The sequence below is a fragment of the Onychostruthus taczanowskii genome, unplaced genomic scaffold, assembly GCF_017590055.1.
Source record: "Onychostruthus taczanowskii isolate IOZ18803 unplaced genomic scaffold, ASM1759005v1 scaffold12, whole genome shotgun sequence".
Lineage (NCBI taxonomy): Eukaryota > Metazoa > Chordata > Aves > Passeriformes > Passeridae > Onychostruthus > Onychostruthus taczanowskii.
Window position 1 is genome coordinate 15962601 of NW_024498351.1, and position 25597 is coordinate 15988197.

At 35.5% G+C, this 25597-nt stretch overlaps 1 protein-coding gene across 3 annotated transcripts; it reads right to left on the reverse strand.

The window, feature by feature from the left end:
- Positions 1 to 875: 875 nt before the first annotated feature.
- On the reverse strand, positions 876 to 24151 carry PDLIM3 (PDZ and LIM domain 3). 3 transcript variants are annotated; one of them, XM_041427927.1, is made up of 8 exons: positions 23716 to 24133; positions 18377 to 18528; positions 16689 to 16773; positions 10992 to 11059; positions 7731 to 7994; positions 5021 to 5148; positions 3775 to 3886; positions 876 to 2889 (listed from the first exon to the last, which is right to left on the reverse strand). In XM_041427927.1, exons 1-8 carry the CDS (start codon positions 23806 to 23808, stop codon positions 2700 to 2702), a joined length of 1092 nt encoding a protein of 363 aa, XP_041283861.1. In that variant the 5' UTR covers positions 23809 to 24133; the 3' UTR covers positions 876 to 2699. The 3 variants fall into 3 exon arrangements, with proteins under 3 accessions (XP_041283861.1, XP_041283862.1, XP_041283864.1); XM_041427928.1 differs by lacking the exons at positions 7731 to 7994; positions 10992 to 11059 and adding an exon at positions 11510 to 11697 and having other exon boundaries at positions 23716 to 24151; XM_041427930.1 differs by lacking the exon at positions 7731 to 7994 and having other exon boundaries at positions 23716 to 24140.
- Positions 24152 to 25597: the final 1446 nt, after the last annotated feature.

Here is a 25597-nt window from a genome sequence, read left to right on the forward strand (position 1 = left end):
GTCAGTAATTTAATTTCTGTTAAGAAGCCTTTCCCCTATGAAGCTTGCAATCAATTCTTAAAACCAGGCATGTTTTAAAAGGCAGTGAGATGCAGTAGGAGCAGATCAGTTGATACTGAGGCATCTGCCTTAACGCATGTCTCAGGCATGGTCTATTCAGCTCCAGTTTGATTCTATGGATTGAGTTCCCATTAGTGGTTGGTGTGCATTAGCAGTGCTCCCAGATCACAACTTCTGGTGGAATTTCATCCTGAAGGAAACCACTTTGTGCACTCTGAAGTTGCGTGACGTGAACCAAAATGCAGTCAGTGGGAATAGTGGGGGGTTTACATTCAATAGCCCACTTCTGATCTGAACAGAAGTATGAGTCTAATTTTTTAGGAGACGAAAAGTAGTTGAAAAAATGAAGGAAGCTATTTAGTTGATGGAAAAACCAGTTTATTTTAACTACTTTAGAGTACTTACTAAGATTTCAGATTTTTGGCAAAACTGCATTACTTAAAAGACCGAAAGCATTTGTCTTGGAACACTGATTCAAGAGTAACATATAATCAACTAGATAGATTAATAAACATATTAATCTATGTATTTTCAGAAGTTATTCTTGGCTTCCTCATTTGGAGTATTGCAGTTTCTTATAAGAGGAGTTTTGAGTCTTCAGTTTGGAAAGCACATGATCTCATTCTGTTTTAGAAAGCCCTGGATGTGTTCTCAAATGCCTAATATAAAAATTGTCTTTCATTCTTGCCAGGGATCTGGTCAAGCCAAAGCACGCTGCTCTCTCAGATTGAAATCCAAACCTCTTTTGTTGTCAGGTCACTTGATGCTCACACTTCCTCATTTTCCATACCAGATGAAAAGAAACACAGAATATGTATCATATGTAGTAGATTTATTTTTACTTTTAGTTACTCCACAAAGACATAGAAATTAAACAAACATTTGAAAACAGCAATGACATTTAAAGTTTGTAAAAATAGACATTATGCGCACTCTTATTTTCAAAAGAATTTTCAGATTTATGAGCTTTATCAATGGAAAAATATTAATACTACACATTTCCTCCAGGATACCTGAGGAGCAGAATTGTATTTTGTGCCCACAAAATAATTCAGGAACTAACCTTGAAAAGGGTGCAACGCTTTTTTTTTTTTAATCTCTGCATTTGATATGGAAATGTAGGTAATAAATGCAGTGACACACACATTTTTAAAACTTTTGAGTTCTGAAAAAATACTTTAAGACATTTTGAAAAGTCTTTGAATGTGTGGACATTGTATTTAAATCTTTGGGAAGTGTGAATTTTTAAGATAAATTTGAAGTATGTATAATTAATTTTGATTCCATATTCTACTTGTATTATAGGCTTCTTACATTATAGTATTGGAAAAGTACATAAGATTGTTTGTCTCTGGGTTGTTAATTGTTTGCTAGTCTTGTGGACTTGATATAAAATTTAGTAGATTTTTCTACTTTAGAGCAGGTTCAAAATACCCCAATAAAGAATTTATGACTTGGTTTGATGTTTTCTAAAAGTGATAAGTATGGTTTAACTGTTACGTGTGTTTATGTGGCTGGCACCTACCAGAAAACAATGTAGTCCTTGACAAGTTTCAGAAATTGATTACAAACCCACATTCCTTCAGCTTTTTGGTTTTTTATTCCTTAGGACTTCCTCAGGCTTTTTAATAAAATACCTTGCCTTTGCATATTTTAATTAACATTTATTTTAAAATTGTCCAAGCTTTAATGTACCATCAGTAAAGATATTGTGGTGATATTTCCCTGTCATAGATTTTGTTTCTAGTGTGGAAATTGGAAGATGGAGATACAAAAATCCAGTATTATTTTCTGCAGAAAAGTTTTAAAATTTGTTTTCATTCTCAATTCACAATGAATTCACAATTCCGATTAGAGTGTGAGGTTCTTTTTCCAAAAAAACAATTTATGTGTGTGCATGCCTTAGAACAATTTTCTGCAAAGTGATGTGAAAGTTGATATAATTTGAAAATCATTAAGACAACATAGAACTTTTGCTTTGCTTCATACTAACCAGTCTTTATTATATTAACCATTTTATTGTGTGACTTGACATTTATTTTTATCAGAGTTGCTGCATCAGAAAATTAAGGTACTATAACCCCAAATTCAGAGCAAAGTAAGCAAAACATCTTTGGGGCATACATTAAGGATAGTAGAATAACAGCAGACACGAACAACTGCTTGTATTGTACTAAACATGTAAAATTGCTGCTCTTCTAATCTGTCAAGTTTCTACTTTTGTAGCGGCCCAGCCTGTAAGACTTTGATGGTGTTGGTGTTTGCACAAATACTTAATTTATGTTAAAAATAATGTCTTGCTTACAGCACTTATGTATGTTATATATATATGTGTACATAATGCTGTAGCATTCATGTAATAGGTCAGCTGTTTCACTTTTTGTATTCCAGGAGAACTGTTTTAGTTTATACTTCCTTGAGTTATATTGACAGTTTCAAAACCAATATTTTAGCAGAATTTTGCTGGTATAATGTACTATTGCTGGCTAACAAGGATTTCTGCCTCTCTCAGAATCCCACAGGGAAAGGTTTAAAAGCTGCTACTTTGGATTTAGGCAGAAGTCCTGACACTCGTACTGCAGTTCTAAGCTGGTAAAGGCTTTTTGTGTGCATGCATACGTTTGTGTGTTAACCTAGGACTAGCATTTTGGGTAAACCGTGACTGTTTCGTATCCCTCTGGTGGCCTCATGCGGGCGCGGGCGTGAGCTTCACAGTACAGCTGGCCCTCCACAAAGAAGTAGCCTTTTTGTTTCAGGTTGAGATCGCAGTCAGAGCACACGAAGCATTCTGGATGCCGGTATTTATCCCGTGCCTTCACCACTGTCCCTCTGTATATAAACAAGGAAAAGCCCCAGTCAATTAATATGAATTTAAAATGAGAAAAACTGCAGCAACTCAGACTATTATAAGGTATCCTTGCTCATGGTAGGGGGGGTTAGAACCAGATGATCTTTAATTCCCTCCCAACTCAAACCATTCAGTTCTATGATACAGTGTATGTTCTAGGTATTTATTTTAAGGCTTTATAGTTGTTCATCTTGTGGTTTTAGAAACTACTATATAATTTGAGGTTGGATGCTGAGTTTGTGTAGGCAACATAAAATCTTGTAGAGTTGATCACATAGTTCACGAGCACTGGAAAATGAAGAGTTTGAAGAAATATGTTGGTTTGGTTCCAAGACAGAAAGCACAACCTAACCTATCAAAAGGGTGACAAAAAGACTTTGAAAACCACATTGCATTTTATTCATGTCTGTGTTTTCTCACTTCATCATTATCTGTGTTCTTTGCTGAAGTTAGTGATGTTAATCAGGTAGAAATCTGATAGTTTGAAAACAGGTCTACAGAGCTTGTTGGTTACTCCCATTGAGTTGGGAGAAGGATGCTTTGCATTAACAAGAAATTTTTGAGAATTCACAGCCTGACACAGCACAACATGGGTAACTGCTGGTTTCATTATGTAATTAATGGTTGACTTGCAAAAGGTCCTGAGAAATCTCAATTAAGACCTCAGTGGTAGGTTGTCACAACTTATATAATCTGTATTAAAATTGTTGAAGGTACAGGTTATAATTTGACATTTAGAACAATATATTTTTGTATGTCTGTTCTCTAGCAGCATTATGGGAACGCACTTCTGTAGTTTGCAGTGGTGTTTGAGGATGATGTGTGCTTGAGCTGGGGATTTCTAAAACTAAAAAGAAAGAACTTACAGAATCCCACTCCCACATTTGTCACACAGTGGCACTTTCTGGACACCAGCCATGGCAGTAGGTGTCTTTGTTACAGGTGCTTTCACACTTCTTGTTCCCATAGGGCGCCCATCTGAGAAACAAAACAATCCTGTTATGTACAGGCTAATATAAAAGCATCTGTTGCAGTTAAGTACTTTTCTGCACTTTTCTGTATTTTCTCTACTGTACCTACACTTCTGGATGTATTTACAGGCTTTCACTTACATGAACAAACAAGGCAGTCTCACTAGAAAAGTTTAGTAGGCTAGATTCCACCTCTTTGGAATCAGGAGAAATATTGTGTAAGCTGTAGCCAAAAGCAAGTCCAAAAGAGATTGCATATGCCATGCTCTCTGCCTCGTGGACATCGCTTAATTCTCTGAGAGTAGGTCTTGGATATAGCAGAGAGGGAGAAGGATTGGACTTTAACACAGAAACATGACATAATCAAGACCTATTGTCAGAAAGCTTCTTATTTATATAACTAACTGTACAACAATTTGGAAAGATTAGTAACATGATATGAATACAAAATAATAGCAAAATACAAGAAAATGCTAAGTAAAATCCCGCAATGATATATATGTAAACAATTAGATGTCTTTATTCCTTCTCTAGTAAATATTGATATATAAACATTAAAATTTCAAATATTACCTTTTAGGTTAATTTTGGTTGTATTTTGCTCTTTGTGCTTACTGTAAATATCATAAACTTGCAGCCTTTAATAATTTTATTTTCTAAACTTCTTCATTTGAAGGAAATATGACTATAAATTGTATTGTCATCTTCAGTTTTATTTATAATAAAGAGGAAATAGGTTTTAAGGGGATTTCAGGAGTTGGTTTAAATTCCTTTTTCCCTAGGTGTGGAAGAGGGTGTTATCTTTCTTGGTCTCATAAGTATAAGCAGCTCGTCCCAGAAATTCTTGCAGATGAAACTTTATTCAGTTAAACTCAACTTTGGATATTAAAAGTCTTAAAATCTGAGAGGAGATTCTGGAAAATGTGATCAGCACTGCATTGTATTCACAGAGGAGACTGCTTGCTGTACAAGCAAGGATGGGAAATGGCAGGAGACTGGTGTGGTAGCTATAAGGTCCAGAATTATTTGGGCTTTCAGAAATTCTTGTATCTCTAATCTTTCTCATTTTCTTCATGGATTCCCCCCTCCCACAAACATTTAAAAATTATTTGAACAGGTAGAATATGTTGTTATTAACCACCTTCCTCGGAGACTAAATTCTGGAGCACCTTAAAGGAGCCAGACTGGCGCGGCTGACTGGGCTCCTCCTGGTTAGCGTGCAGCATCTTGTACACGTCAGACTGAGACATTGAGTTGGGAGATGGGTCACTGTGTTAAAGAAGGAAGAGCAGATAAAAACAGTTTATCAAACATAACTCTAAAGCAATGTCTCTACCAGGCATAGAATATGATTCAGGAAACAAACATAAAGACATGTTCCTATGACTATTGAGAAGCTTTCTTCCAGGTAACATTGCTTTATATAGCCTTCTTTTGATCTGAAAAGTGCTGAAAAAACTTAAATCAGTGCAACTGTTACAAAAATAAATCTAGAAACTCATTAATGTATTTCCATAATTACTGCTTTGGCTCTACTGGCATTTGAGAAAAGGCCATTTAATCTCAAAGTAGTTTCATTCCAGTAATCATCTGCTGCATTACCAGGTGCTCTCTGCTATGGTATCCAGAAGTTCCCTTTTTGCAGCAGCTGCCCTCGAGAATGTTGTTAAAATCACAGCTCATGCCTTTACATAAGATCGGGCAAAACCTAACCAGTCAAATCTTTTGGGAGAACATGACTTCTAAGTCAGCTTGATCACTAGGTAATATAGGGATTATTTGGGTAAGAGAATTGTTATTTATTAAATGTATGGAGATTACGAAAAGGAGTGAAATAAGTATCGCAAAATAGGAAACACTGTAAGGTGAATACTGAAAAATGGATGTTCTATTTCTTAATTTAATAAAAAGACAAGGCTTTCTTTTGCAGTGGCTATGTTATAATAAAAATATAAAGTAATTTATTGTCCAAGTAGGAGTTGATGGTTGAATCTCAAATGACCTGTGAGACAAAGATTTTACTGAGAATATTTCATGGCATTTTAAACTTTGCTGAATATTTTGAATTGTTCATGATAAATGGCATCCTAAATAGTTAAGAGGAAGAGCAGAGGACTATATGCAATGACAGAAATTAGACTGAATATGTAGCATTTGTAAATTTCATATACTTACTGGGGGTAATCAGAAGCATCCAAATTTAATTTGATGCATTCTGTTATCTTACAGCTACACAAGCTACACACACAAATGTCCAGTTTAAATTTCTTGTTGCAGCTGGCTTCCTACTGTCCACAAAGAATTAGACAGAGTTTTTCTTTAAATGGTTTGGTTTTTTTTCCCAGGGTAGCATCCAGGCTGCCAAATGGCCCAGTAAGAGCAGCAGCAGCTGGACAGTGACCCCTGTTGCTTATGTGAATTTTTTGATCTTCATCAATCAGTAGATTTCTTTGAGCCATCTTAAGCTGGTGAAAAAACTACCAGTTTCTCTTGTCAGAAGCTTTTAATGAATAGAAGTGTAGTTTTTACTATTCTTGGCAATGTTTAATTAAACCCCTGAATTCTCTCCTCTTTACAAAAATATTTATAAATATAAGGCAAGTAATAGTGCAATTACATAAAGAAGGCAAAAGAATCCAGACACAAATGTGTCATTTTACATTCCTTGATGCATTCATAGTGAAAACTATCCCACAGTAAGAGACATTTCACACCTGCATAGAGAGAGTAGGCGATGTACAGGCAGTGTGAAATCTGATTACTTTGGGCATAATCCATTATTTCACAATAATCCAGCAGCAAATTTTTCTTTTATTGTTCTCTGATTGTTCTGATTGAGCATAAATATTCACGAAATAGAGTAACTTCACTCTGAAAAGACTTCATGAACTACAGTTTTCATTAGATAGGATGAATCTAAATACTTTTATATAAACATTTTTTTTTGTTAGCACCAGTCAAATTCTGCAGGGTGCTGAAGAAGACTCATTGGTGCCAATGATTATTGCTTATTTAAAATATTAGTACTTATCTTTATGCCATATACATTATGAATTATTAACTTAAGTACTGTTCTAGAACAGGAAAATAGGTTACTATTATGCAAAGGTAAAGATAAAGCAACCTAAATGGTGAATTGTTTCCTAAAAAAATAAATAGTGCTTTAAAACTTTTTCTTGTATAATCATAATTGTTATCCATATACATAAGGCTCCTACCTGACTTTAGTTGTGCAGTGAATAAATTCATAAGTCAGACATGGATTTGGAGGCCTACAGTAAATTCTGTCTCTCTTTATACAAGATCTAGTTGTACTGAATGAGTTGTCTAGAATGGGAGTTAAGTATCTAGAACACTATAACCATCTATAATATTTCCTAATCTTCGTAACCTGAATTTCAACAGCAGATATAAACTTTATTTTTTTATTATTTTATGGATTATTAATAAGATGAAATTATTAAATCTTTATTAGATAAATATAATATTTTATTTAAAAGTTTTAAATTTTGGAGAGAATCGGAGTCTTGAAGTGGTCAGTCAGGTAATAGTCCAGGTAGCATACTATTACTACCAGGTAATAGTCCAGGTAGTAGTAGTTTTTTATTTATTAGCTACAATTCTAAGATTATTACCTATGAAATATTTATTTGTATGTTCTGAAGGACTCCTTTCATACTTTGGGTTAAAACCCAGAAATTACGAATATTTTAGTGAATATTGAATGGTTATAAATTACTTGGTTTCTCTCTAACCCTTTTCCTCTTTTTTTATAGAAACTGTGTGATACTATTTCTTGGCATATTTTAAATTTGTGTATTCATAAATATTATAGATGCCGCTCTAATTACCTTATGACAGGTGTTTCCCCCAGAGCTGTAGACACTTGGCCTTGCAGTGTTTCCATGATATTGTCATCTGAGTACAACTGCATAGGTGTGTTAAACTGGGCGTGTACAATCTTGACACCGGGAAGCTCCATTTCCAGGGGGACATTAGGGGCCATCTTAGACACTGCCTTCAGCTCGGTGGGGCAGATGGAGCTGACCGTGCTAATGGAAGAGGGGGTGCTGCGCCCACTGCCACAGTCCAGCCCCGAAGGAGTGCTGCATCCACTGTGTTCATGGCCAGAGTGCAGGAAAGGGTGCAGTGTGCAGGGGATTACAGGGAGTGAAGACAAAAGGACAGGGGTACGGTGATGTTAACAGCGCTGAAAGGCATAAATGGAACAAGCTCCAAAAAGCAAAACTACAGAAAGCAGAGAAAAGCAAAAGTACGTGTAGTCATTGATGATAGCTTTCCTATAAAAAGTATCAAGGCCAGCTATAAAGCAGTCCTTAAAATCCTGGCATGCATTTTCTTTAAAGGTAGTAAAAATCCTTTGATAGGTGAAATAATTCAGTATATAACATTATTTTACATTTTTATTTACAGTTTTATTGAGGAATAATTAAGCCTCCCTAAAATTCTTTGTTCTAAGTGAGTAATTCTTATAATCTATGAAAAGGATAGTAAGTTGTTCATGTCAGAGACAGAATAAACACCTGCAGCACTGGAAGAATCCTAGACACATCATTCCAGTTCTGTACCTCACAATTATCTCACTGTAGTGCTGAAAAATTACTATGAAGTAGTGTAAAATAATGAATGTGACATTTTCTGGATTTACTTAAATTCTAGAGTAAGATATTTATGAATCTTTTAAAACTAGTTTAACAATTTTTTTTTTAAAAGTATTTGATCATCATTGCAAAGAAGAAAAGTTACTAAAACATCCAGGCTTACTTTTGCTTTTCTAAATTACAGTGTTTCCAGTAGAATGTAAAGTAGTCCTTCACAAGAGCAATGGGTTAATTCAGAGAATTAATCTTATGGCTTTTGAAGTAGACTTTACATATAACTTATATATAAAAATAAGAGGTAGACTTTTAAAAAATATTAGTGTTGCTTGACATGACTGAAGTAACTGTGCACCAATTCAGCATACCTGGAAAAAGATTGGCAAAAGAATGTGAATATTAGACTTGAAGTCTTTCTAAGTATCACTGTTTTGAACACTTCAGTCTTGTCTGCATAGTACCTCGGAGGCTTTCTTTGTTATGGGGTATTTCTTTACTGTTATTTTGTAACTGCACGTAAGCAGATCTTTCTACAGTCATTGGTTACCATTTATGTGATATTCTGAGCTGTGGGACAAGAAATGCTTTATCTCTGTCCTCCAGCCTGATATCAGGGTTGTGGGTGGTTCTTTCCAAGCTGTGTAAATGTGGGACAATGCTCTGTTTCCCAGTTTGATAGTACAGAACTCTGCCCAGTAGCTACTCTCAGGTGGAGTAGAAAACCCAAAATTCTCCCTTTGATTCAAAACAGAATTTGTGTAGGACCACTTTTCAGAGTTTTAAATGGAAATATACTTTTTTAAAATCAAAGACATGTCAAACAAAAGCATTCCTGAAATGGTAGGCAAACCTTAATGCAAATATAGTTGTGCATCATCACCAAGCATGAGCTAGCCAAAAAATTCACACTGGGCAACATATATATTTGCATTATTTCCTTTTAGAAGAAACAATATCACCATTAGATCCTGCAGTAGAATAAGTTTTGTCAGTGCTAATGGTGTTAGTAAATGGAACATAGCAGGAAAAGACTAGAAAAAGCACAACTCTCACTCTTGCTATGTGAAGCCAAAATATTATTAAAACAGAATAAATTATAGGTAAAAAAAATAACGTATAGTTATATATTAAAGACAATTTCCAGTTAGTTTCACCAGAGTAAAGTCCAAAATTCTGTCCAATGTCCAATCCATTGGCTCAAACCTACAGTCCACAATCATGTCTTCTTTTAGTCAGAGTCCTATTTAGCCTATGCTCTCTGTCCTAAAGAAATATTTAGAGCCGAGATGGTGGTTTGGTTTTTTGCTGTATTTAGTAGTGGATTAATTAAAAGTAATGAAAAAGTAGTGGAAAAACTGTGACAGCCGAGGTTTTTTAGATGTAACACCCTGTGTCAGAGGTTCTGCAGTTTGCAAGTGCAGACTTCCCCAGCGATAGAATTCCAGACAGACCTTGCCTAGCTGAAGTTCTTAAACTTGTTACATTGCTGGTGAGGTAGTTTTTGCAGTTTATTTTCTTCATCTTATATTCTGGTAAAAGGCCATTTACTTCAACACTTTCATGGAAAATACTGCATCATTTTCATTTTTGAATTGTGAGATTATACTCATTTGACTCTTCATAAATCTAGGCACTTGTAAAATGGTACCTATCAGTCCCAAAGCCAGCTTTGTGTGGTACCTGGCGGTCCCACAAACTGCTACTGCTCAAAAGGATAAAGGATCACATCATAATATATTTCATCCCTCGGGCCCTTTTGAGCTTCCTTGTGTTTTTTAGCCACAGAGTTTGCATTGTTTTTTTCCCCTCTGTAGTGAGGAATTTCATCACCAGTTAAGATGGAGGTTTGTTACACTAAAATGATGGATATAAATATATAATATTTTCTGTATTGGAACTTTACAAATCTGTGACATCAGTTTTCCTACTTTTACTTCAGCAGTAGATTGTCCTCTGGAAAGAGGTCTGCTGAAATGCAAGTTTGAAATCTCGGAATGCTTATAACTCTCTATCTTTAGCTATCTTTTATTTTTATGTAGGATATCTTTTTCATATGAAATAAAAAATGTATATATACTATATATGTATCTGTCTTTTATTTAGCATGTTAACAAATTACACTACATTTGGTCTGAAGAAGTTCACAGTGCCAGAGATCTGTAAGTGTACAATATCTGGTGCTGTGCTGTAAACTGAATTGTAGCTTCAGTTACTTCAGACTCTGATCAATATAACTGTAGTTATATAGATCTACACTATACTGAGTGTAGATCTACTTTCTTTTGGAAAGAGAAATTTGAATTTCAAGCCTGAGCTCTGAAAGACAACCATTTAATTCTTCTTGTTTGCTTTCAATTTCAGCATTAGGCTGTCTAGTACTATAAGTAAATTTCAAATGCATCAGAATGCTTAATTATTGTCAATGGTGAGTATCTGTCCATTAAAAAAATAACACCATGCATCAAATTCAGCACAGCAGTCAAAGTTTATAACCTGCTTCGGCCTGAGATTATGAAGGGTTTGGGCCGAATATTATGCTTGTGTTCAAAGTAGTTGATATCCTGTAAAGAAAAAAGAGATAAAATAGCTTTCTTTGGCCTACAAATGCTCATTCAGTCATAATGCTTTCTAGTTTAAATGGAGCTAACAATGTTTAAAAATTTTAACCGTGAAGTAACCATGTTTAGTTTGTTCATTCCTGATGCTCAAAATACAATCACTGTAGTGTTCAGAAACATGCAAAGTAAAGTGCACTTACAGGAGAGAAGGTTGGAGGATAGTGTTGCAGCCCAAAGCAGAAGGCAAATTTTAGCTACCTGCAGCATTGCTACTAGAAAGCTGAATGGATAGTTCTTGGTGTTGGAAAAAAATGCTTCCTTGATCACAGTTTTTTTTGGGTAATGAGTATCCTGAGTCTCAGAAGAAAACAGCAAGAGCTGGACTTTTAAATTGAAACCAGATAATGATATACCACAAATGACGATGTATCGTAAGTAAATACCAATACTCACTTTTGCGCTGAGTTAGGAATGAGACCCCTCAGTTGTCCATGAAGCGCATCTTGAATATTGCCAGATGAATAGAGCCCAATTGGAGAGTTATAGGAGGAGCTCACTACCTGTCTTTTGTCATCAATATTTGCTGCTGCAACAAAAGGCTGGGCCCTTCTGTTGTGAGCTGTACCAATAGGCTTGAATTCCTGTACATGATAGGCAGACAAAACACACAGAGCTACAATGCACACCAAAGCTAGCAATGAGTAAATCTGACAACACCAGTATTGTTAATAACTGCATTTTTACTTTTGCAACTCTGCTATTTTTTAACTGGTGCAAGCATATTTTTCCATGAATTTTGTATATATTATTTAAGCCATACACATTAATTTGTCATCTCAAGGAAAGCAGAAGGCTTAGAAGAAATGGGAGGGATGAATATTAGAGTGACCTTTCATATTGGTCACTAGATTTGACAAGGTTTACATTATTCTTTTAAAACATTTCATGTATGCTTATCTTAATTTCTTGAACATACATCAGATTGAGGACATACTTCTGAATGCATTCAATTTTTAAAGCATATCTGTGTATCAAAAATAGCACTGCTCTACAATTTAATGTGAAATCATCATAAATAAGTAAAACCCAGAAATGGGTAAATTTGAAATCATTCTGCCTGTGTGCCTGTGTTCTGCCTGTATACTTTTTTGTCATTTGCCAGGATAATTTCCTCAGTTTGTGGAATTCAAAAGGATGCGGCCTGGAAATAAAATCTCTGATGGTTTATCAGATATCTTAAAATGTCCTTCCGTAGTGGTTGGCCAGGAATGATAAAGATTTCTGACTGCATGAAAATTCACTTATTTTTATTCTGCATAATTATTACAGTGTCCTTTGAGGCCCTTCCAGCTCAGGCCCACTCCTAAGCCTCAGAAATAGGGGCTTTGAAAAAAAATAATGTTGTCGTCTGCCGAGGGCTTTTGCCCTTTTTCCATAGTGAGTGAAGAACATGAACTACTGCAGTCCATCACCTTGTCCTGATGGCTTGTGGAAACAGTTCTCTGAGAGCATTTGAACTTCTATCCATATGGAATAAAAAGCTTTGGTTTCTAACAAAGAGGTTTTTACAACCTGAATTGGTCTTTTCCTTAGAAACTTAAACTTGCAATGTTAAGATAGCACAGGTCATTCATACTTCAATTATCATAGAATTTTTTTCCAGTTCTCCAGTTTGGGTTTGGTATTGAGTACAATTGTTATGCAACAGTTTGCAAAATATATTTAGGATTGGACTAAAGAAAAGTCATGGATATATAGAATATGCAACCGGAAAATGCAAACAGTAAAAAGCAGTTTTTTAAATGAAAATGTTTAGGAGCATTGCACTTTAAGAGGCTACTGAAAGCAGTAATCAGATAAATGAGCACAAAGGTTTTACTTGCAATTCCTTCTTTCTGTCTGGTAGAACAGAATTGATGTTAACAAAATGTATTAGTAAATGGAAATAATCTAATAGTTTAGGATCATGGCTACTTAATGAAAGATATTAATGTCTAAGTATTTAAAATTGATTCAAATCCATGTATGATGCAAAACAAACAAAACCAACTGTGAACATTGTAATTTCATCCCCATATTTCATTTCTTACAGAGAAATGAACAGAAGATGTGACAGCATAACAGCATGTTTACAATGTAACAGTTGTGAAACAACTTGCAGTTAGTGAGGCTTAAATTCTGCTTTCTTTATAACTTATCTATTAATATAAAATGTCAGTGACAGAACATACAGCAGCAAAAATAGTCCAGCTCTTGTGTTTATTTGATATCATTGAATCTGTGAAAAGTCCTCTTTTAGTTCAAAAGCTAAATGAGAACTGAATGTTGTTGAAATTTCAAAGTAGGAATACTGGAGAATTGCAGTACTTAATTTATTAATTATTTTTCACAACTGACTGATTTTTTTGTGGAGCTAGTTACATTTTTGCATTGATACAGGTATCAGGAATAGAAATAATGTAGCACCAAAAGCCTGTAGAAATGCATCCCTCACAGCTGATATGATTGCATTCCTTGGGGTAGTTGCTGTGACGGAACACAAATGTGTCTGTCCATTTTTGAGGTATCTTGTGGCTAAGATCTTTATCTTTGAGTGCTGTTATAAAGAGAGGTAGGTCCTCAGAACTAGCCCAGCACAATTATATTGTTTCAAAAGTTGATTATAAATGGTAATAGACTATAAACTTACTTCTTAGAGCAATGGATTGTGTTTTTCTGAGATTTTTATACTTATCTATGTGCATAATATATCTCCCAGGAATGTATAACCTCCTTCATGGCCAAAGACTAGTCTGACTGAACAAAATGTTCAAAGGCAAAGATAGAAGTAATAAAGAAAAGTTCAAATAAAAACAATTCAAGAAATTGTGACAATGAATACAAAATTATTTTCAATGAGGTTAAAGTGATCATAACAGAAAACATTTGTGAGTCATACTTTTTTACATTGACAATATAGCAGAAAGCATTTTAAAAAGAATTTTATTATAAAATTTGCCGTGTAATAGTTTTGTTTTCTCTTTCTACTCATATTTGTTGAGAACCTTATGTTATAAATTGCCTTTATTCAGAATACAATGTGATTGCACTAGTATTTCTTCAAGTGGTCTGCTATTTCCTATTATTTATCCATCACACTATAGGTTGCTCCAGACTGTCAAAATCAGGGTGGCTGTTTTTTATATGGGAATGTGTAGCTTTCAAGAATGATTCTCAGTCAGCCGCTTACAGCTGTGAATTAGAATTGTTGCCTCAGTTTCCTCTTCTCAGATTTAAAAATAGTGAGAGCTCTCACTGTGCTCTGACAATTGCCTGTATCGGTCTCCAGGTGGCCTTTGGGAGATTCTCAGGCTGATTCAGAAGTTTGCTACTGTGTGAAGGTTCCTTCTTCCATAGCTGTATGTGGGCACAGTATTTAATTGTTTATCAGGTTTCACATAGCCATCTCCATGAATCTGTAGAATTATTTTCATTCATTGATGCTAAAGTAAGCATTCTTTGGCCAAACATTTGGCCACATTGCTGAACAATTTAAAATAGGGTTTCCATTCATTTGCAAGTATCTTTATTAGCTTGCCAACTTGAATTAGGTACTTATTAAGAAGATTGTGTAAGTCATCATTTGTTATTGTTTTTTAGTTGGCTCATAATGTTTTAAATAACTGACTTCTCTTAACTTTCTTAGTGAATTTTAAAATGTTTATTTGATGAGAGTGAAAAAATTGGATACATTTATAAGATCTATGACCTTTTGAGTAATTTCAGTTATTATATAAATAGGAGCCAGTGGTTTTCCATTTCTGCACACCAGTAAATGCATGCAATACTTTTGGATAAAAAAATTCTATGTTTAAAGTAATACATTATTGCTTTTTTCTCCATTCATCTTGGCTTCAGTGCCTGTTTTTATTGTTAGAATTCGGCAAACTCTTATAAGACTTGGACAGCACAGGTTGTGGGTGTGCAAAAATTTGTCATCTGTGATTCAAGAAACTTTTGCTGTTTTCTATACTGGTACACATGCTCCTGTGTCTTGTGACTAAATATGCTCTAAAATTTAATTTTAAATTCCAGCAATTGCAGACGAATAGGCTATATGTATTTTTATTTCACAGGGAGTGATGGATACTCAGATGGAAGAACTTAATCTAAAATGTAAAACATTCCAGGAATGCTTTAGTATATTTGCTTGCAAGCATTGCTACTTTTGGATGCCTACTATTTATGAAATATATTCAGTACTCCTGAACTTCCTAGGAAAGAAAAAGAGATATACTAAATGAAAATCCTGGCTGTTTAATCTAGGAGAAACAGTTTTTCTGATTGCCCAATGGAGGCTGCTTTTCAAAAGTCTGCCAAATAGCACTTAGTGAAATCTTGTGATCTATTTTTAAGGAACTGTCCTTTTTAGGAATGCAGCTTTCATGCAGAGGGATTGCTCTTGTGTCATGCATGCCTGCATGGTTTTCTGTATAGCTTTTTTAGTGAATTTGTTTCATTGCTAGTCATCTAATGTGTATTCTAGCTCTTCCACAGGAATATTAATTTAAAATAGTTTTGTTTCTTCACTATAGTATTTCTGCTGCTGAAGAGGCTATATTATTTCTGGTGGAGTTTCCTGTATCACTTAATGCAAATTTTAAATCAGAAAGAACAGAGAGAGAAAACACTGAAATGCTGTATTCATGTTTGGAGCATCTCTGTGACAACAGAATTGGGAAGTCTATTGCACAGGGTTTATTGGAATGGAATCTAGACTTACATTTTTTTTTTCCTGGGATATCACAGGATAAATACTTTGACATATTTGCTTTGAACCTGGCCTTCCAGGATCAGCAGAATATTCTTCTCTCCCTGCTCTTGAGATAACAGCAAATGTTTATGTAGGTTAAAGAGGAATGACAAAGAAATAAAGGATGAGTTGTAAGCAGTAGCTAGCTAATTCGCTATTAGCAATATGAAGGCTTTGACTCGTAGTAGCCTTTTCTTTTTTTGAGTTTGAAAAGAGAGATGGCTGTCAATTGATTGGATTTGCTTCAGTCACATACAGCAATCAAGACTTTCCTAGTCAGAAGTGGTGAGTGATTTGCTTATTGACCTGTACATGAATGTTGTGTGAATACGTAAACTTCAGTTCTGTGGCATAGTATAAAAATGTGTGGAGGTAAAGAGATCCAGCATTTAAAGATCTCCCTGTTTAACTGACTACATCAAAATGAATTTTGTGATCTGATGGCTTCATCACTTAGGTACTTTATATTTATTCCTAAATTAAGAACTTCCTCATATGACGAAGAGTCTCTAAAGGAGTCAAAGCAACTTGAACTGTATCAGAATAAGAGGACATATTTTATTTCCGTAATAAAACTATGGTGATATGTAGACTCATAAAGGAAAATGAGAATTTTTTGTAGCTTTTTAATATTTTGTTTTGGTTACAGCTGAAAAATCAAAAACATTGAGTCAGATAAAATGGTGTTCCTGGATGTCATAATCATGATGGTTCATATGAGCTTAAACTGGCTAATTATGGATGAAGTTCTAGTTAAAGAATTTTAATGACTACAAGAGAGATTTTTTTGATTTTAAAAAGGCAAATGAAAATGGTTAGGTAACTTTTCAGAGTTCATACCTGAGGTTCAGCTTCCAAATTTATCTTGAAGGGATGTGCTCTGCCGTCTTCTGCAACTTGTGGGGACCATAACTTAGTTCCTGCCCTAGAAAGAAAGTAAGAGAGGCCGAATTTAAATAATATGAATTCCTATAGAGTTGTGTATGTCCCCATAAAATATAACGCAGCTTGTAAATCTGCAGGCTATTTCTATACTCTTTTAGTGTTTTGACATAAAAATATGCCAATGATATGTAACTGATATATATATAATGTATTTACTTCTAAAAAAATTACATTTGCTATTAACATTGGGAAGTAAGTTGTTAATAGTTACCAAATGCAAAAGGAAAGGAAGATTAGTGACTTTCTGGCCTGAGCTAACCAAGTTAGCTCAGTTTTAGTTTTAGTTTTTTTGGTTTTTTAATGGTTGCTAGAATTAATGTTGGGTCCTCAGAATATTTTATATGAATAATTGAATATATTAGTAATAATCCTAAACATCAATTTCTTTTTTTTTTTTTAAAGGCCATAATTTTCATGTCAAGCCTGCTTTTCAATGTTTTAAGTGCAATCTAAGTATGCAAAGTATTTGCAAGGGGAAATTGAAGTTGCATAGGTGATTCTTTCAGTCACGTAGGCAGAAGTAACAAACACAAAAATATCAGTTACAGTTCTGTTTTTATTGACAAAGTGAAATGTGGCAGCTAAATTTAAAGTAGAATAGTAATAATGTTAAATATTAATCTGGTGCTGCTTTTATATATACATTTATCACATCTTGAAACTGACTTCCCAAGATATTTGTTAAATGGCATATCAGTCTGTAGGAGAACATTGAATTAACAGAAGGAATATTTAACTATGGTGTGTGCTCTGGTAATTCAACAACACTCTCTAAAAAAAAAAGAAACACTTTTGTATTTCAAAAGAAATATTGTAGTCAGCTGCAATAAAGAGTTGTGCCTCCTTGAGAGCCTCAGGTTAATCATGGCTGTCTTAGTTTTGGAGACAGCTGAAAGAATGTGCCAAGTGATTCTGATTACAGGCTGAGCAAACTCAGCTGGAGATGTGAAGCTGCAGGTTGTTTCTCTTCTGAGCTCTAGTAGAGAGAAGTGAACACAAAAGTTTCTGGATTACTGCAGTTCAGGTAAGACAGTGTTTCTCAATTTTGTTTTAAACATTGCTTTGAGAATAATTTTTAGGCTTAATATGTTGTGACCAAAGAGATTGATTTGCTTTAAACTCATTCCTTTGTCACCCCTTATGAAAGCGTGACATGGTGTTGTTTTCCCTAACTGGGATGATGCAGTGGCAGCTTTATGTGTGGCTGGGAGAAGGAGGCAGTGATAAGCACCTGTGGCTGAGGGAGTGTTAGAGCAGAGAGGTCACTGAACAACTGACACTAGATGAGGATTTTATTATTTCCCCAAAATATGAAGGACTGTTTGCTTACTGACAGTAAACAGAGGACTTGTGCAGTCAGCAGAATTACAATGTGAATTACCTGAGGGAAGCTGTTCTTTTTCTGCCTACAAAAATGAGTTCTGGGGTTCTTGCTTGATCTGAAGTTTAAGAGGTAGGTCTAGTTGCTTGTAATTTTAAGGATTTTGGAAACTTCCTCACACTATTTTAAATAGTTACACCATCAGTTGTACTGTTGATTGAGTAGTATCTTCTTTCAGAAATAGGCAGATGTGTACACGTACCTCTCTATTTTCAAACAAAGCTGATGTGTAGCTGCTTTAATTCTCTCCTGGGCATCATTATGTGTCATGTTCTCTGTGCCTAGACCATCAATAGCTATAATAACATCACCAGGGCACAGGTTGGCAGCTGAAGCCTTGCTTCCGGGTGTAATCTGAAAAGACCAAAATGTAACTGCTTAATCACCATGCATGCCCAAAAATTAATAGAGAAAATAAACTTCATCACATTCCCCTATTTCCTGTTGGATGGAGGAGGTATTTTGCCAAAGGCTCTGTAGTTCTGTTGTCAGGAAACCATATGAATGTTTTATTCATCATAACTCCAAATTAGAAAGAAATTATCTTCACCTTTCTGCATTAGTTTCCACTCTGATTTCTGTAATTACTGTAACTCATCTTTAAATATTATTTCTCTACTGCCATTATAAATATAATTTGCTTGAAAAAAAAGTTATGTTTTCCCCTTAACAACAACAATCAGTAGAAAAGAACTGGTAACAAATTGTGTTGCTGAACTCCTTAAAGTGCTTAGGTTTAAATCCCATGGCATTTAAGTAACAGTGGCCCTGATCCTTCATGATGGTCTGTGTGGTGCAATTCATACCTTATGTACATATCCCAGCATCTGTGACATTCACAGAAATAGCCCTAAGCTTATCTTTCTGTGCTTGCTTTTTTCTTTTTTTTTTTTGTCCAGTTGACAAACTTCTTATGGTTGTGAAACTGATTGAAATCCAACATAATTTTGCTTTAAAATAACTGCTGTAGAGAGGCCATGACCTTAGATGTTACTGAAGCTTCTTCTAGAATTACAGTCCTCTATTTGCAAGAGGTGACTTCTCCTGCCACCACAACACTTACACGCATACCACATACACAAGAGGTCTTAGGTCACTGAGTGGGATTTCCGTCTTTACGTGTGTATTGCCATTTTGGGCAAGTCTTGATTACCTAGACAGCAACATAAAATTCATGCATGTAGCACATAAACTTGTAAAATTCCGCTCTCTAACAGCTGAAGGCACAAGTTGGATCATGCAAAGTAACAGTAGCTGCCTATTTGTAAGTAAATGAATCCCAGTGTGAAGGCAAAAAAAAAGTCAATACAGTCTTATTTCCAAATGCAGTTTTTTCATCTGTGACATATATTGAATGAAAAATCTATTGGAGAGAATTTTTCTCACTATTTTCTGCTGTAGTGAAAGCATGTGTTGTCTTGACTGCAAAAGATACTGTGGAGACATTATTCAGCTGTGGTGTTTCACAGTTTTCCAGCAAAGGAAGAGAGTAAGCTGCCCAGTGTACTTCCAGCATGTTCTGAACCTCAGCTTTGGTGAAGCTGGCAGACTTGTCTCTGAAGGGGACACTACTGTCAACATAAAAGGCAAATAGAAATTCCTTTTACTATGAGTTGCACTGTATTAGTATTGAAATAATGGCAAAAATCAGTGAAGGGCGGTCGTTCTCTCCTCTTTCCATCTCCATTAGGTGAGTCTGAATGATCAAAGAGATTGTTTTGTGAGCTCTTTTTCTGCATTCCCATGTGTAAACTTATTTTGATACCACTGTAGCAAATTACAATGCATGTGTTATTATCAAGTCAGGCAAACTTTCCAAAGGGGTGCTTGTGGCCAGCTTCAGACTTATACAACCTTGCCCTTCAGAAGAATGGACTAGTGTATTGTGAGCTTAACAAAGTGTTTGGGTGCCTGAATAATCTGTTTCAATATGAATCGAGGAAGTTGGTTATAAATTCTAAGTCTGAAATCTCTAAAATTGTCTACTTCTCAAACTTCAACAGCTGCAAGTGTAAATGATCAGCAATGAGACCACTTATACCACTGTAATAAGACAGGGGTTAGAGGTATGATCCTTCTTCTTCCTTCAAAGTGGAATTGCTCCTGATTTGGCTTAATATGTTGTGAATATCTCTGCAATGGCAAACTGCAGCAGAATTCCTCGTGTTCCAATGTGACTGTTGATGCTTTAATACCTAACTGGGCAAACCAACCATTCTTGGTTCCCTCTCAAGAGTAACTTAGCTTGTATAACCCTTATGGAGATTACTCTGCAGCTTATGTGTTTCACACGTCACAACAAATCATCTGCTGTACCTGTGACATACTGCAGCGAAGCCCTGAGACAGTGATCCTGCCTTATAAAGTAGTGTGTCTGCCTAGCACAGTACATTCCCCTGCAGCTGTGCTGCTAGCAGAACATGCCCTGCTCCGTGTTGCTCCTAAATCCCTTGGGTTTTATAAGTTGTCAGCAGCTGCACTGATACCACATAGATGTTTGAATGAGGTTGCCATCATTTGGTGGGAGCAAGGAGGGAAAGGCACAGGAGTCTGTATTTCCTATTCCTTGGCTGAATTGATCGTTGCTAAGCTCCTGAGATGTCTCTTGGGCCTTAACACCTTGATGGAGGTGCTGAGCTCTACATGCCTAGGCCTGCTAAGCTGCAGAGCAGGCACCTGCCCTGCTGATCACATTTTATAGGAAGGGAACATGCTGTGCAGTGCAAGATATCGTGGGTACAATACTGATATTGTGGACACCTCAATAATGTAAGTGGTGCTGTTTCTTATTAGTTACACCTTAACTGTGTATTTTGAGCACTTAGAATTTTGTTGTGACAGTAGTGTTTGTTGCTCACCCTGGCTTCATGAGGTAGATTCTAGTGTTGCTTTGGGAAAATTTTTTCCTTGCTCCTCAGGCCGTGTCTGCATGGTATGCCTGTTACTCCTGTATCCTGGGCATCTTAGATTTGGATAAATACAAAAATAGATGTTGGTCATTCAGGTGTCACAGATTATTTAACCACATGAGGGTCAAATGTCTCCAAAGAAACTCTGAAGAAAATCTCTCTGCATCTGATAATAGACTTGTAAAGCTTATGACCTTACACCATCATAAATATTTCAGGCTCTGTGTTTTTTGAAGAGAACTATGAATGTCTTCAGACAGAGTGCCTAAACATAAAAGTGAGTTAGTATGAATACTTGCATTGTGATTGGTAAGGGTCTATAAAAATAAAACAGAACTTTAAATCTAGAGTTGATAATATTTTACCATTCTCTCCAAACTTCACAAGTTTCAGTTGTTCCTGTTTCATCAATGCAATTTCTTTGCATCTATGCAAAGTTCCAAATAGTTTAATGTTTTCAGTCTTTGTAGTTAATTTATTGTTTCTGACCATAATAGAATTTGAATATGTTGATTTTTACTCCCCTCCTGTTCTTCCTCTCTCCCAGTGATCATGGTCTATAGTTTTTGCATTTGCTTGAAACAGTCAAAACAACAGAACAATTTTCACGTGAGCTTTTGAAGTGACATCTGTTCTTTAGACAGGTGGATAATCATCTCTTATGTCATCTGTCTCTCTTGACAAGTCCTGATAAAAGCTGTCTCTTGTTGAAAGAAGGACATAACCAACCAATCTTCACATCTGTGCAATTATTTTATTCTGAAAATATTTTAAAATAATTTCTATTTGTTGTTTAGTTTTTCTTGTCAGGACAGTTAAACCTAGTGTGAATGGGCTGCTTATGATAACTTTTACAAAAGGAACACCTAGACCCCAAGAGGCAAGACTGGAGAATCTTTTGAAATGCTCCTATTTCTTAAGGGGTATTACATAAATATTTAATGAGGGACTCTTCTAAATGTATGCAGTGGCAACAAAACCACTAACTTTGAACAAATTTACTGTTAATATTCTTAAACCTGAGCTAAGCAAATGTAACCTTTTCCCCCTATATATATGTATTTATATATATTTCATTGTACTGCTTGAAACGTGATTTTGAGCATTTCTGCAATGGCTTATGTCTTGTGAGGCATTTGGTAGGTATGAGTCAACTGCAAAGTAATTTATTCTTTAGAAAGTTATATTTATAGTAACATCCTTTGTTATTGCAGTTTTAAACTTCATTGCACTTAATCTAAACACAAAGAAAATACAAACCAGACACCGCTAAAATATTTTTCATTAGAGATAATGGAAACTATTTTTCTTTTAGAGGCCCATAAAAGGCAATGAAGGCCCCAAAACATCCAGAGATTTTTTTTTTAATTCAGTGTTTCTGTCTCCTCTTTCTCTAAAGGCTTTGCTGTATTCTATGAGTAGTTGTTATGTAACTGCATTCAGTCAAATAATAGCATTTTCATTTACTTCTGTTTAAAATACATAATTTTTTAATGCTTTTATAAATCTGGAATTAATCACTAAGTTAATTTATACTAGTTAATATGTAAAATGATGGTCCTTAAACTTTCTATTGATTCTTGTTTGGAAGCATATTTACTGCAAGACATCACTAGTGGTATAAATCCTTCAAGGCTTTTGACATTTACTCAATAGCAGGCAAAGTGTATATAGTGAGTCATAGTGTAGGGCTTTAAAAAAAAAAAAAAAAGAAAAAAGAAAAAACAAAACAAAACCCCATAGCATTTTGGAGGCTCATGGAACACGCCTTTGGTATGTCTAAGATCCTGAAAAGCAGCAGAAATATAAGGAGAATGAATTCTAGCCTGCTGTGCATTGAACACAATTTTTAAAATATAGAAATTCTCAAAATATGTATCCTGTTTTTGAGCAGATCCACATCTGTAGGTGCAGGGCAGCTGACAGTGTGTTGTATGCTACATTGATTGAGCCACTGGTTTTTTATATTGCAGCTATCTCAAAATCCATGAAAAAGAATGAAGGCTCAAATTCTTGACATTTAATGGGGGAGGAAGGGCAAGGTAAACTTTTAGTTTCTAAATATGGCAAAACCCACCAAATAACCCACACTCTTTCATATGCAGGACTGGATAACTTTCTAATAACTCACTCTTTTAACATTCATGAAAGTGAAAACTTCTAGATATGTAAAAACAGTTATTGTTGCCTTTGCTGGCAATAAACAGAACTTGGTTTAGTTAAATAAGAGTCAGATTAATCTGCAAAGCACAAACTCCCAGGCATGAGGAGCTGCTGCCAAGCAGTTTTCTCCCCCAGTGATCAGAGAGGCTAGCTGTGGAAGCATAAAAGCGAGGTCTTTGTTTTAGCAGGTTTGAATGTAATTTTGAAAGCCTAGAAAATCATGCCAGAATTTTTCTGCTGCCAAGGCACTTGAATTTAATTTTGAGACTGAAGGAGAAGTGCAGTTATAGTCTCTTAGACCAATCACAGAAACATGTCACACAAAACTTGTAAGAACTCCTAGTATTCAGCTGGCTTTCCTTTTTTATCTGCTCACAGTCTGCATCTCTGAACTCCAGAAAAGTAAAAGACAAATATCTACAGCAACTATTAAATGGAATAAAAGAAAGGAAATGGAAAGAGTACATACCCTGGTTATGATTAAGGGCTGGTTAAAATCTATTCCTCCTGAGAGCCTGAATCCCCAGGGTGACGGTCCTTGGAGAACAACATTTTGTGGCATTGTGGACAGATTTTTCTTGTTACTGTTCTTTTTTCCTTGGGTCCGTGTGAGGAGTTGAGCTATAGGAGGAAGGCTGCTGACAGCAGAGCACCTGCCAGACAGGGCAGCCGACCTTTTATACCTCCTAAGAAGTTTTACTCATTCCAAAGCTGTGGGCACTGCACTTTATCCCTACTCTTTGGGTGACGTCAGCCAGTCCCTCGGCTTCTCCACCCACAGAGGGGAGTATCAAACTCGGACAAATAAAGCTTGAATGCTGGAAAGTTTACAACAAATACATCAACTTTATGCTGCTGCTTTAGAGTCCCCCTCAGCCTGACAATCAGTAAGCTTCAGGATGCAGTGTCCTGGTTTCTTAAAGCAACCTCGTTGCTCACTTGATATCATGCTGTTTATATTGCTGGTGTTTGATTCAGCTGTGCAATGCAGTGCTTTGACTTTGTACATGATTCTGGTTCACGTAAACAGAAATACTAATAAGGAGATTTCCCTCTCAAGGTCTTGTTTCACATCTTGTCTTATTTGTAATGTAATAGTGTATTGCATTAAAAAGTCCTTCCAGCCCTTCAGCTGCATTTTTTAGATAGTCACTTGAGACCATGGCATGCACCAGTCCTAATGCCTTGAAAAATCTGGACTGATGTCATACATATTTCTCATACTGTAGAAGAGAAATGCGGTATTAGGTGATGATGTCTTTTTTCCTTTGTACAAATCTTAGCTTTTTAAAGATAGTTGTCCTTTACTTGTGGCTTGCTAGTAGATAGTAGTGTTCATCAGAGGTTTTTGTAACTATGTTTTTGTCAAGAATATTTCAAAGATATTCTTTGTTATTAAAGTATAATTCACATCCTGATCAGAATGAAACACATAGCAGTGACTCTTTGAAAGTAAACCATCAGAAAGGGTATCTATATCACAAAGAGCTTGCGGGGTGTCAGTCAGCTGGTGGGGGCACAGCTTTCATTAGGAATGTGAAGGAAGATAGGCACATTTAAGGAAATAAGGCAGGTGTTTAGGTCAGTGGTGTATCAGTCTTGGTAGCTCAAATATTTTTGTGTATTTTGAAGTTGAAGAAAAAAATCCTCTCATTCTTTCTGAGTGGTGTATATACTCTGGTATGTCCTAACATTTTGAGATTGGTTCTGTATATGTCTTCAATATATTGCCACTATATAGTTCATCCTGGCAGAGTACACTGTGTGTGTTCAAGGTCAGAACTTATCACCAAGTAGTACTTCAGTTTCTTACCTTTTCTCCTCTTCCATGATTATCTGTTTTGGGTTAAAACAGCTGGTGTATTTGGTACTTTTTTGTTTTCACTCCTCATCTGCTAGTGAATCCTGTGGTGTGTTTTGATTTGTAGTGGGAAATGAATAACATAACATAATAATACATATTAGATGTATTTATTTAAAGAGTTCTTTCCTCTGCAATTTGCATTTTCTTTTTCTCTGAACACTGGCAATCTCAAATACTGAGATTGCAAATCCTGCAATGCACTTCAGTAGAAAATTATTTTGAAATACAGGAATTTCAGTGTCAGGTCAAACATTATAATCAGGTTCTTAGTTTCCTGTGTCAAAAATTATGCTTGTATAATAACTTGTTCACTGGAGAAATTCCTTCCAAATTCGCATTCTTAAATTACTGCTTTATATCTTAATGTGCAGGTTTACTTTTTGGGTGTAGGGTTTTTTATTTGGTTGTTTGTTTTTTTTAAGAAACCCAGGTTTGGGATTGCTTAAATTGCTTAAGTGTCTGTAAAGTTTCTTCATGTTTCTGTACT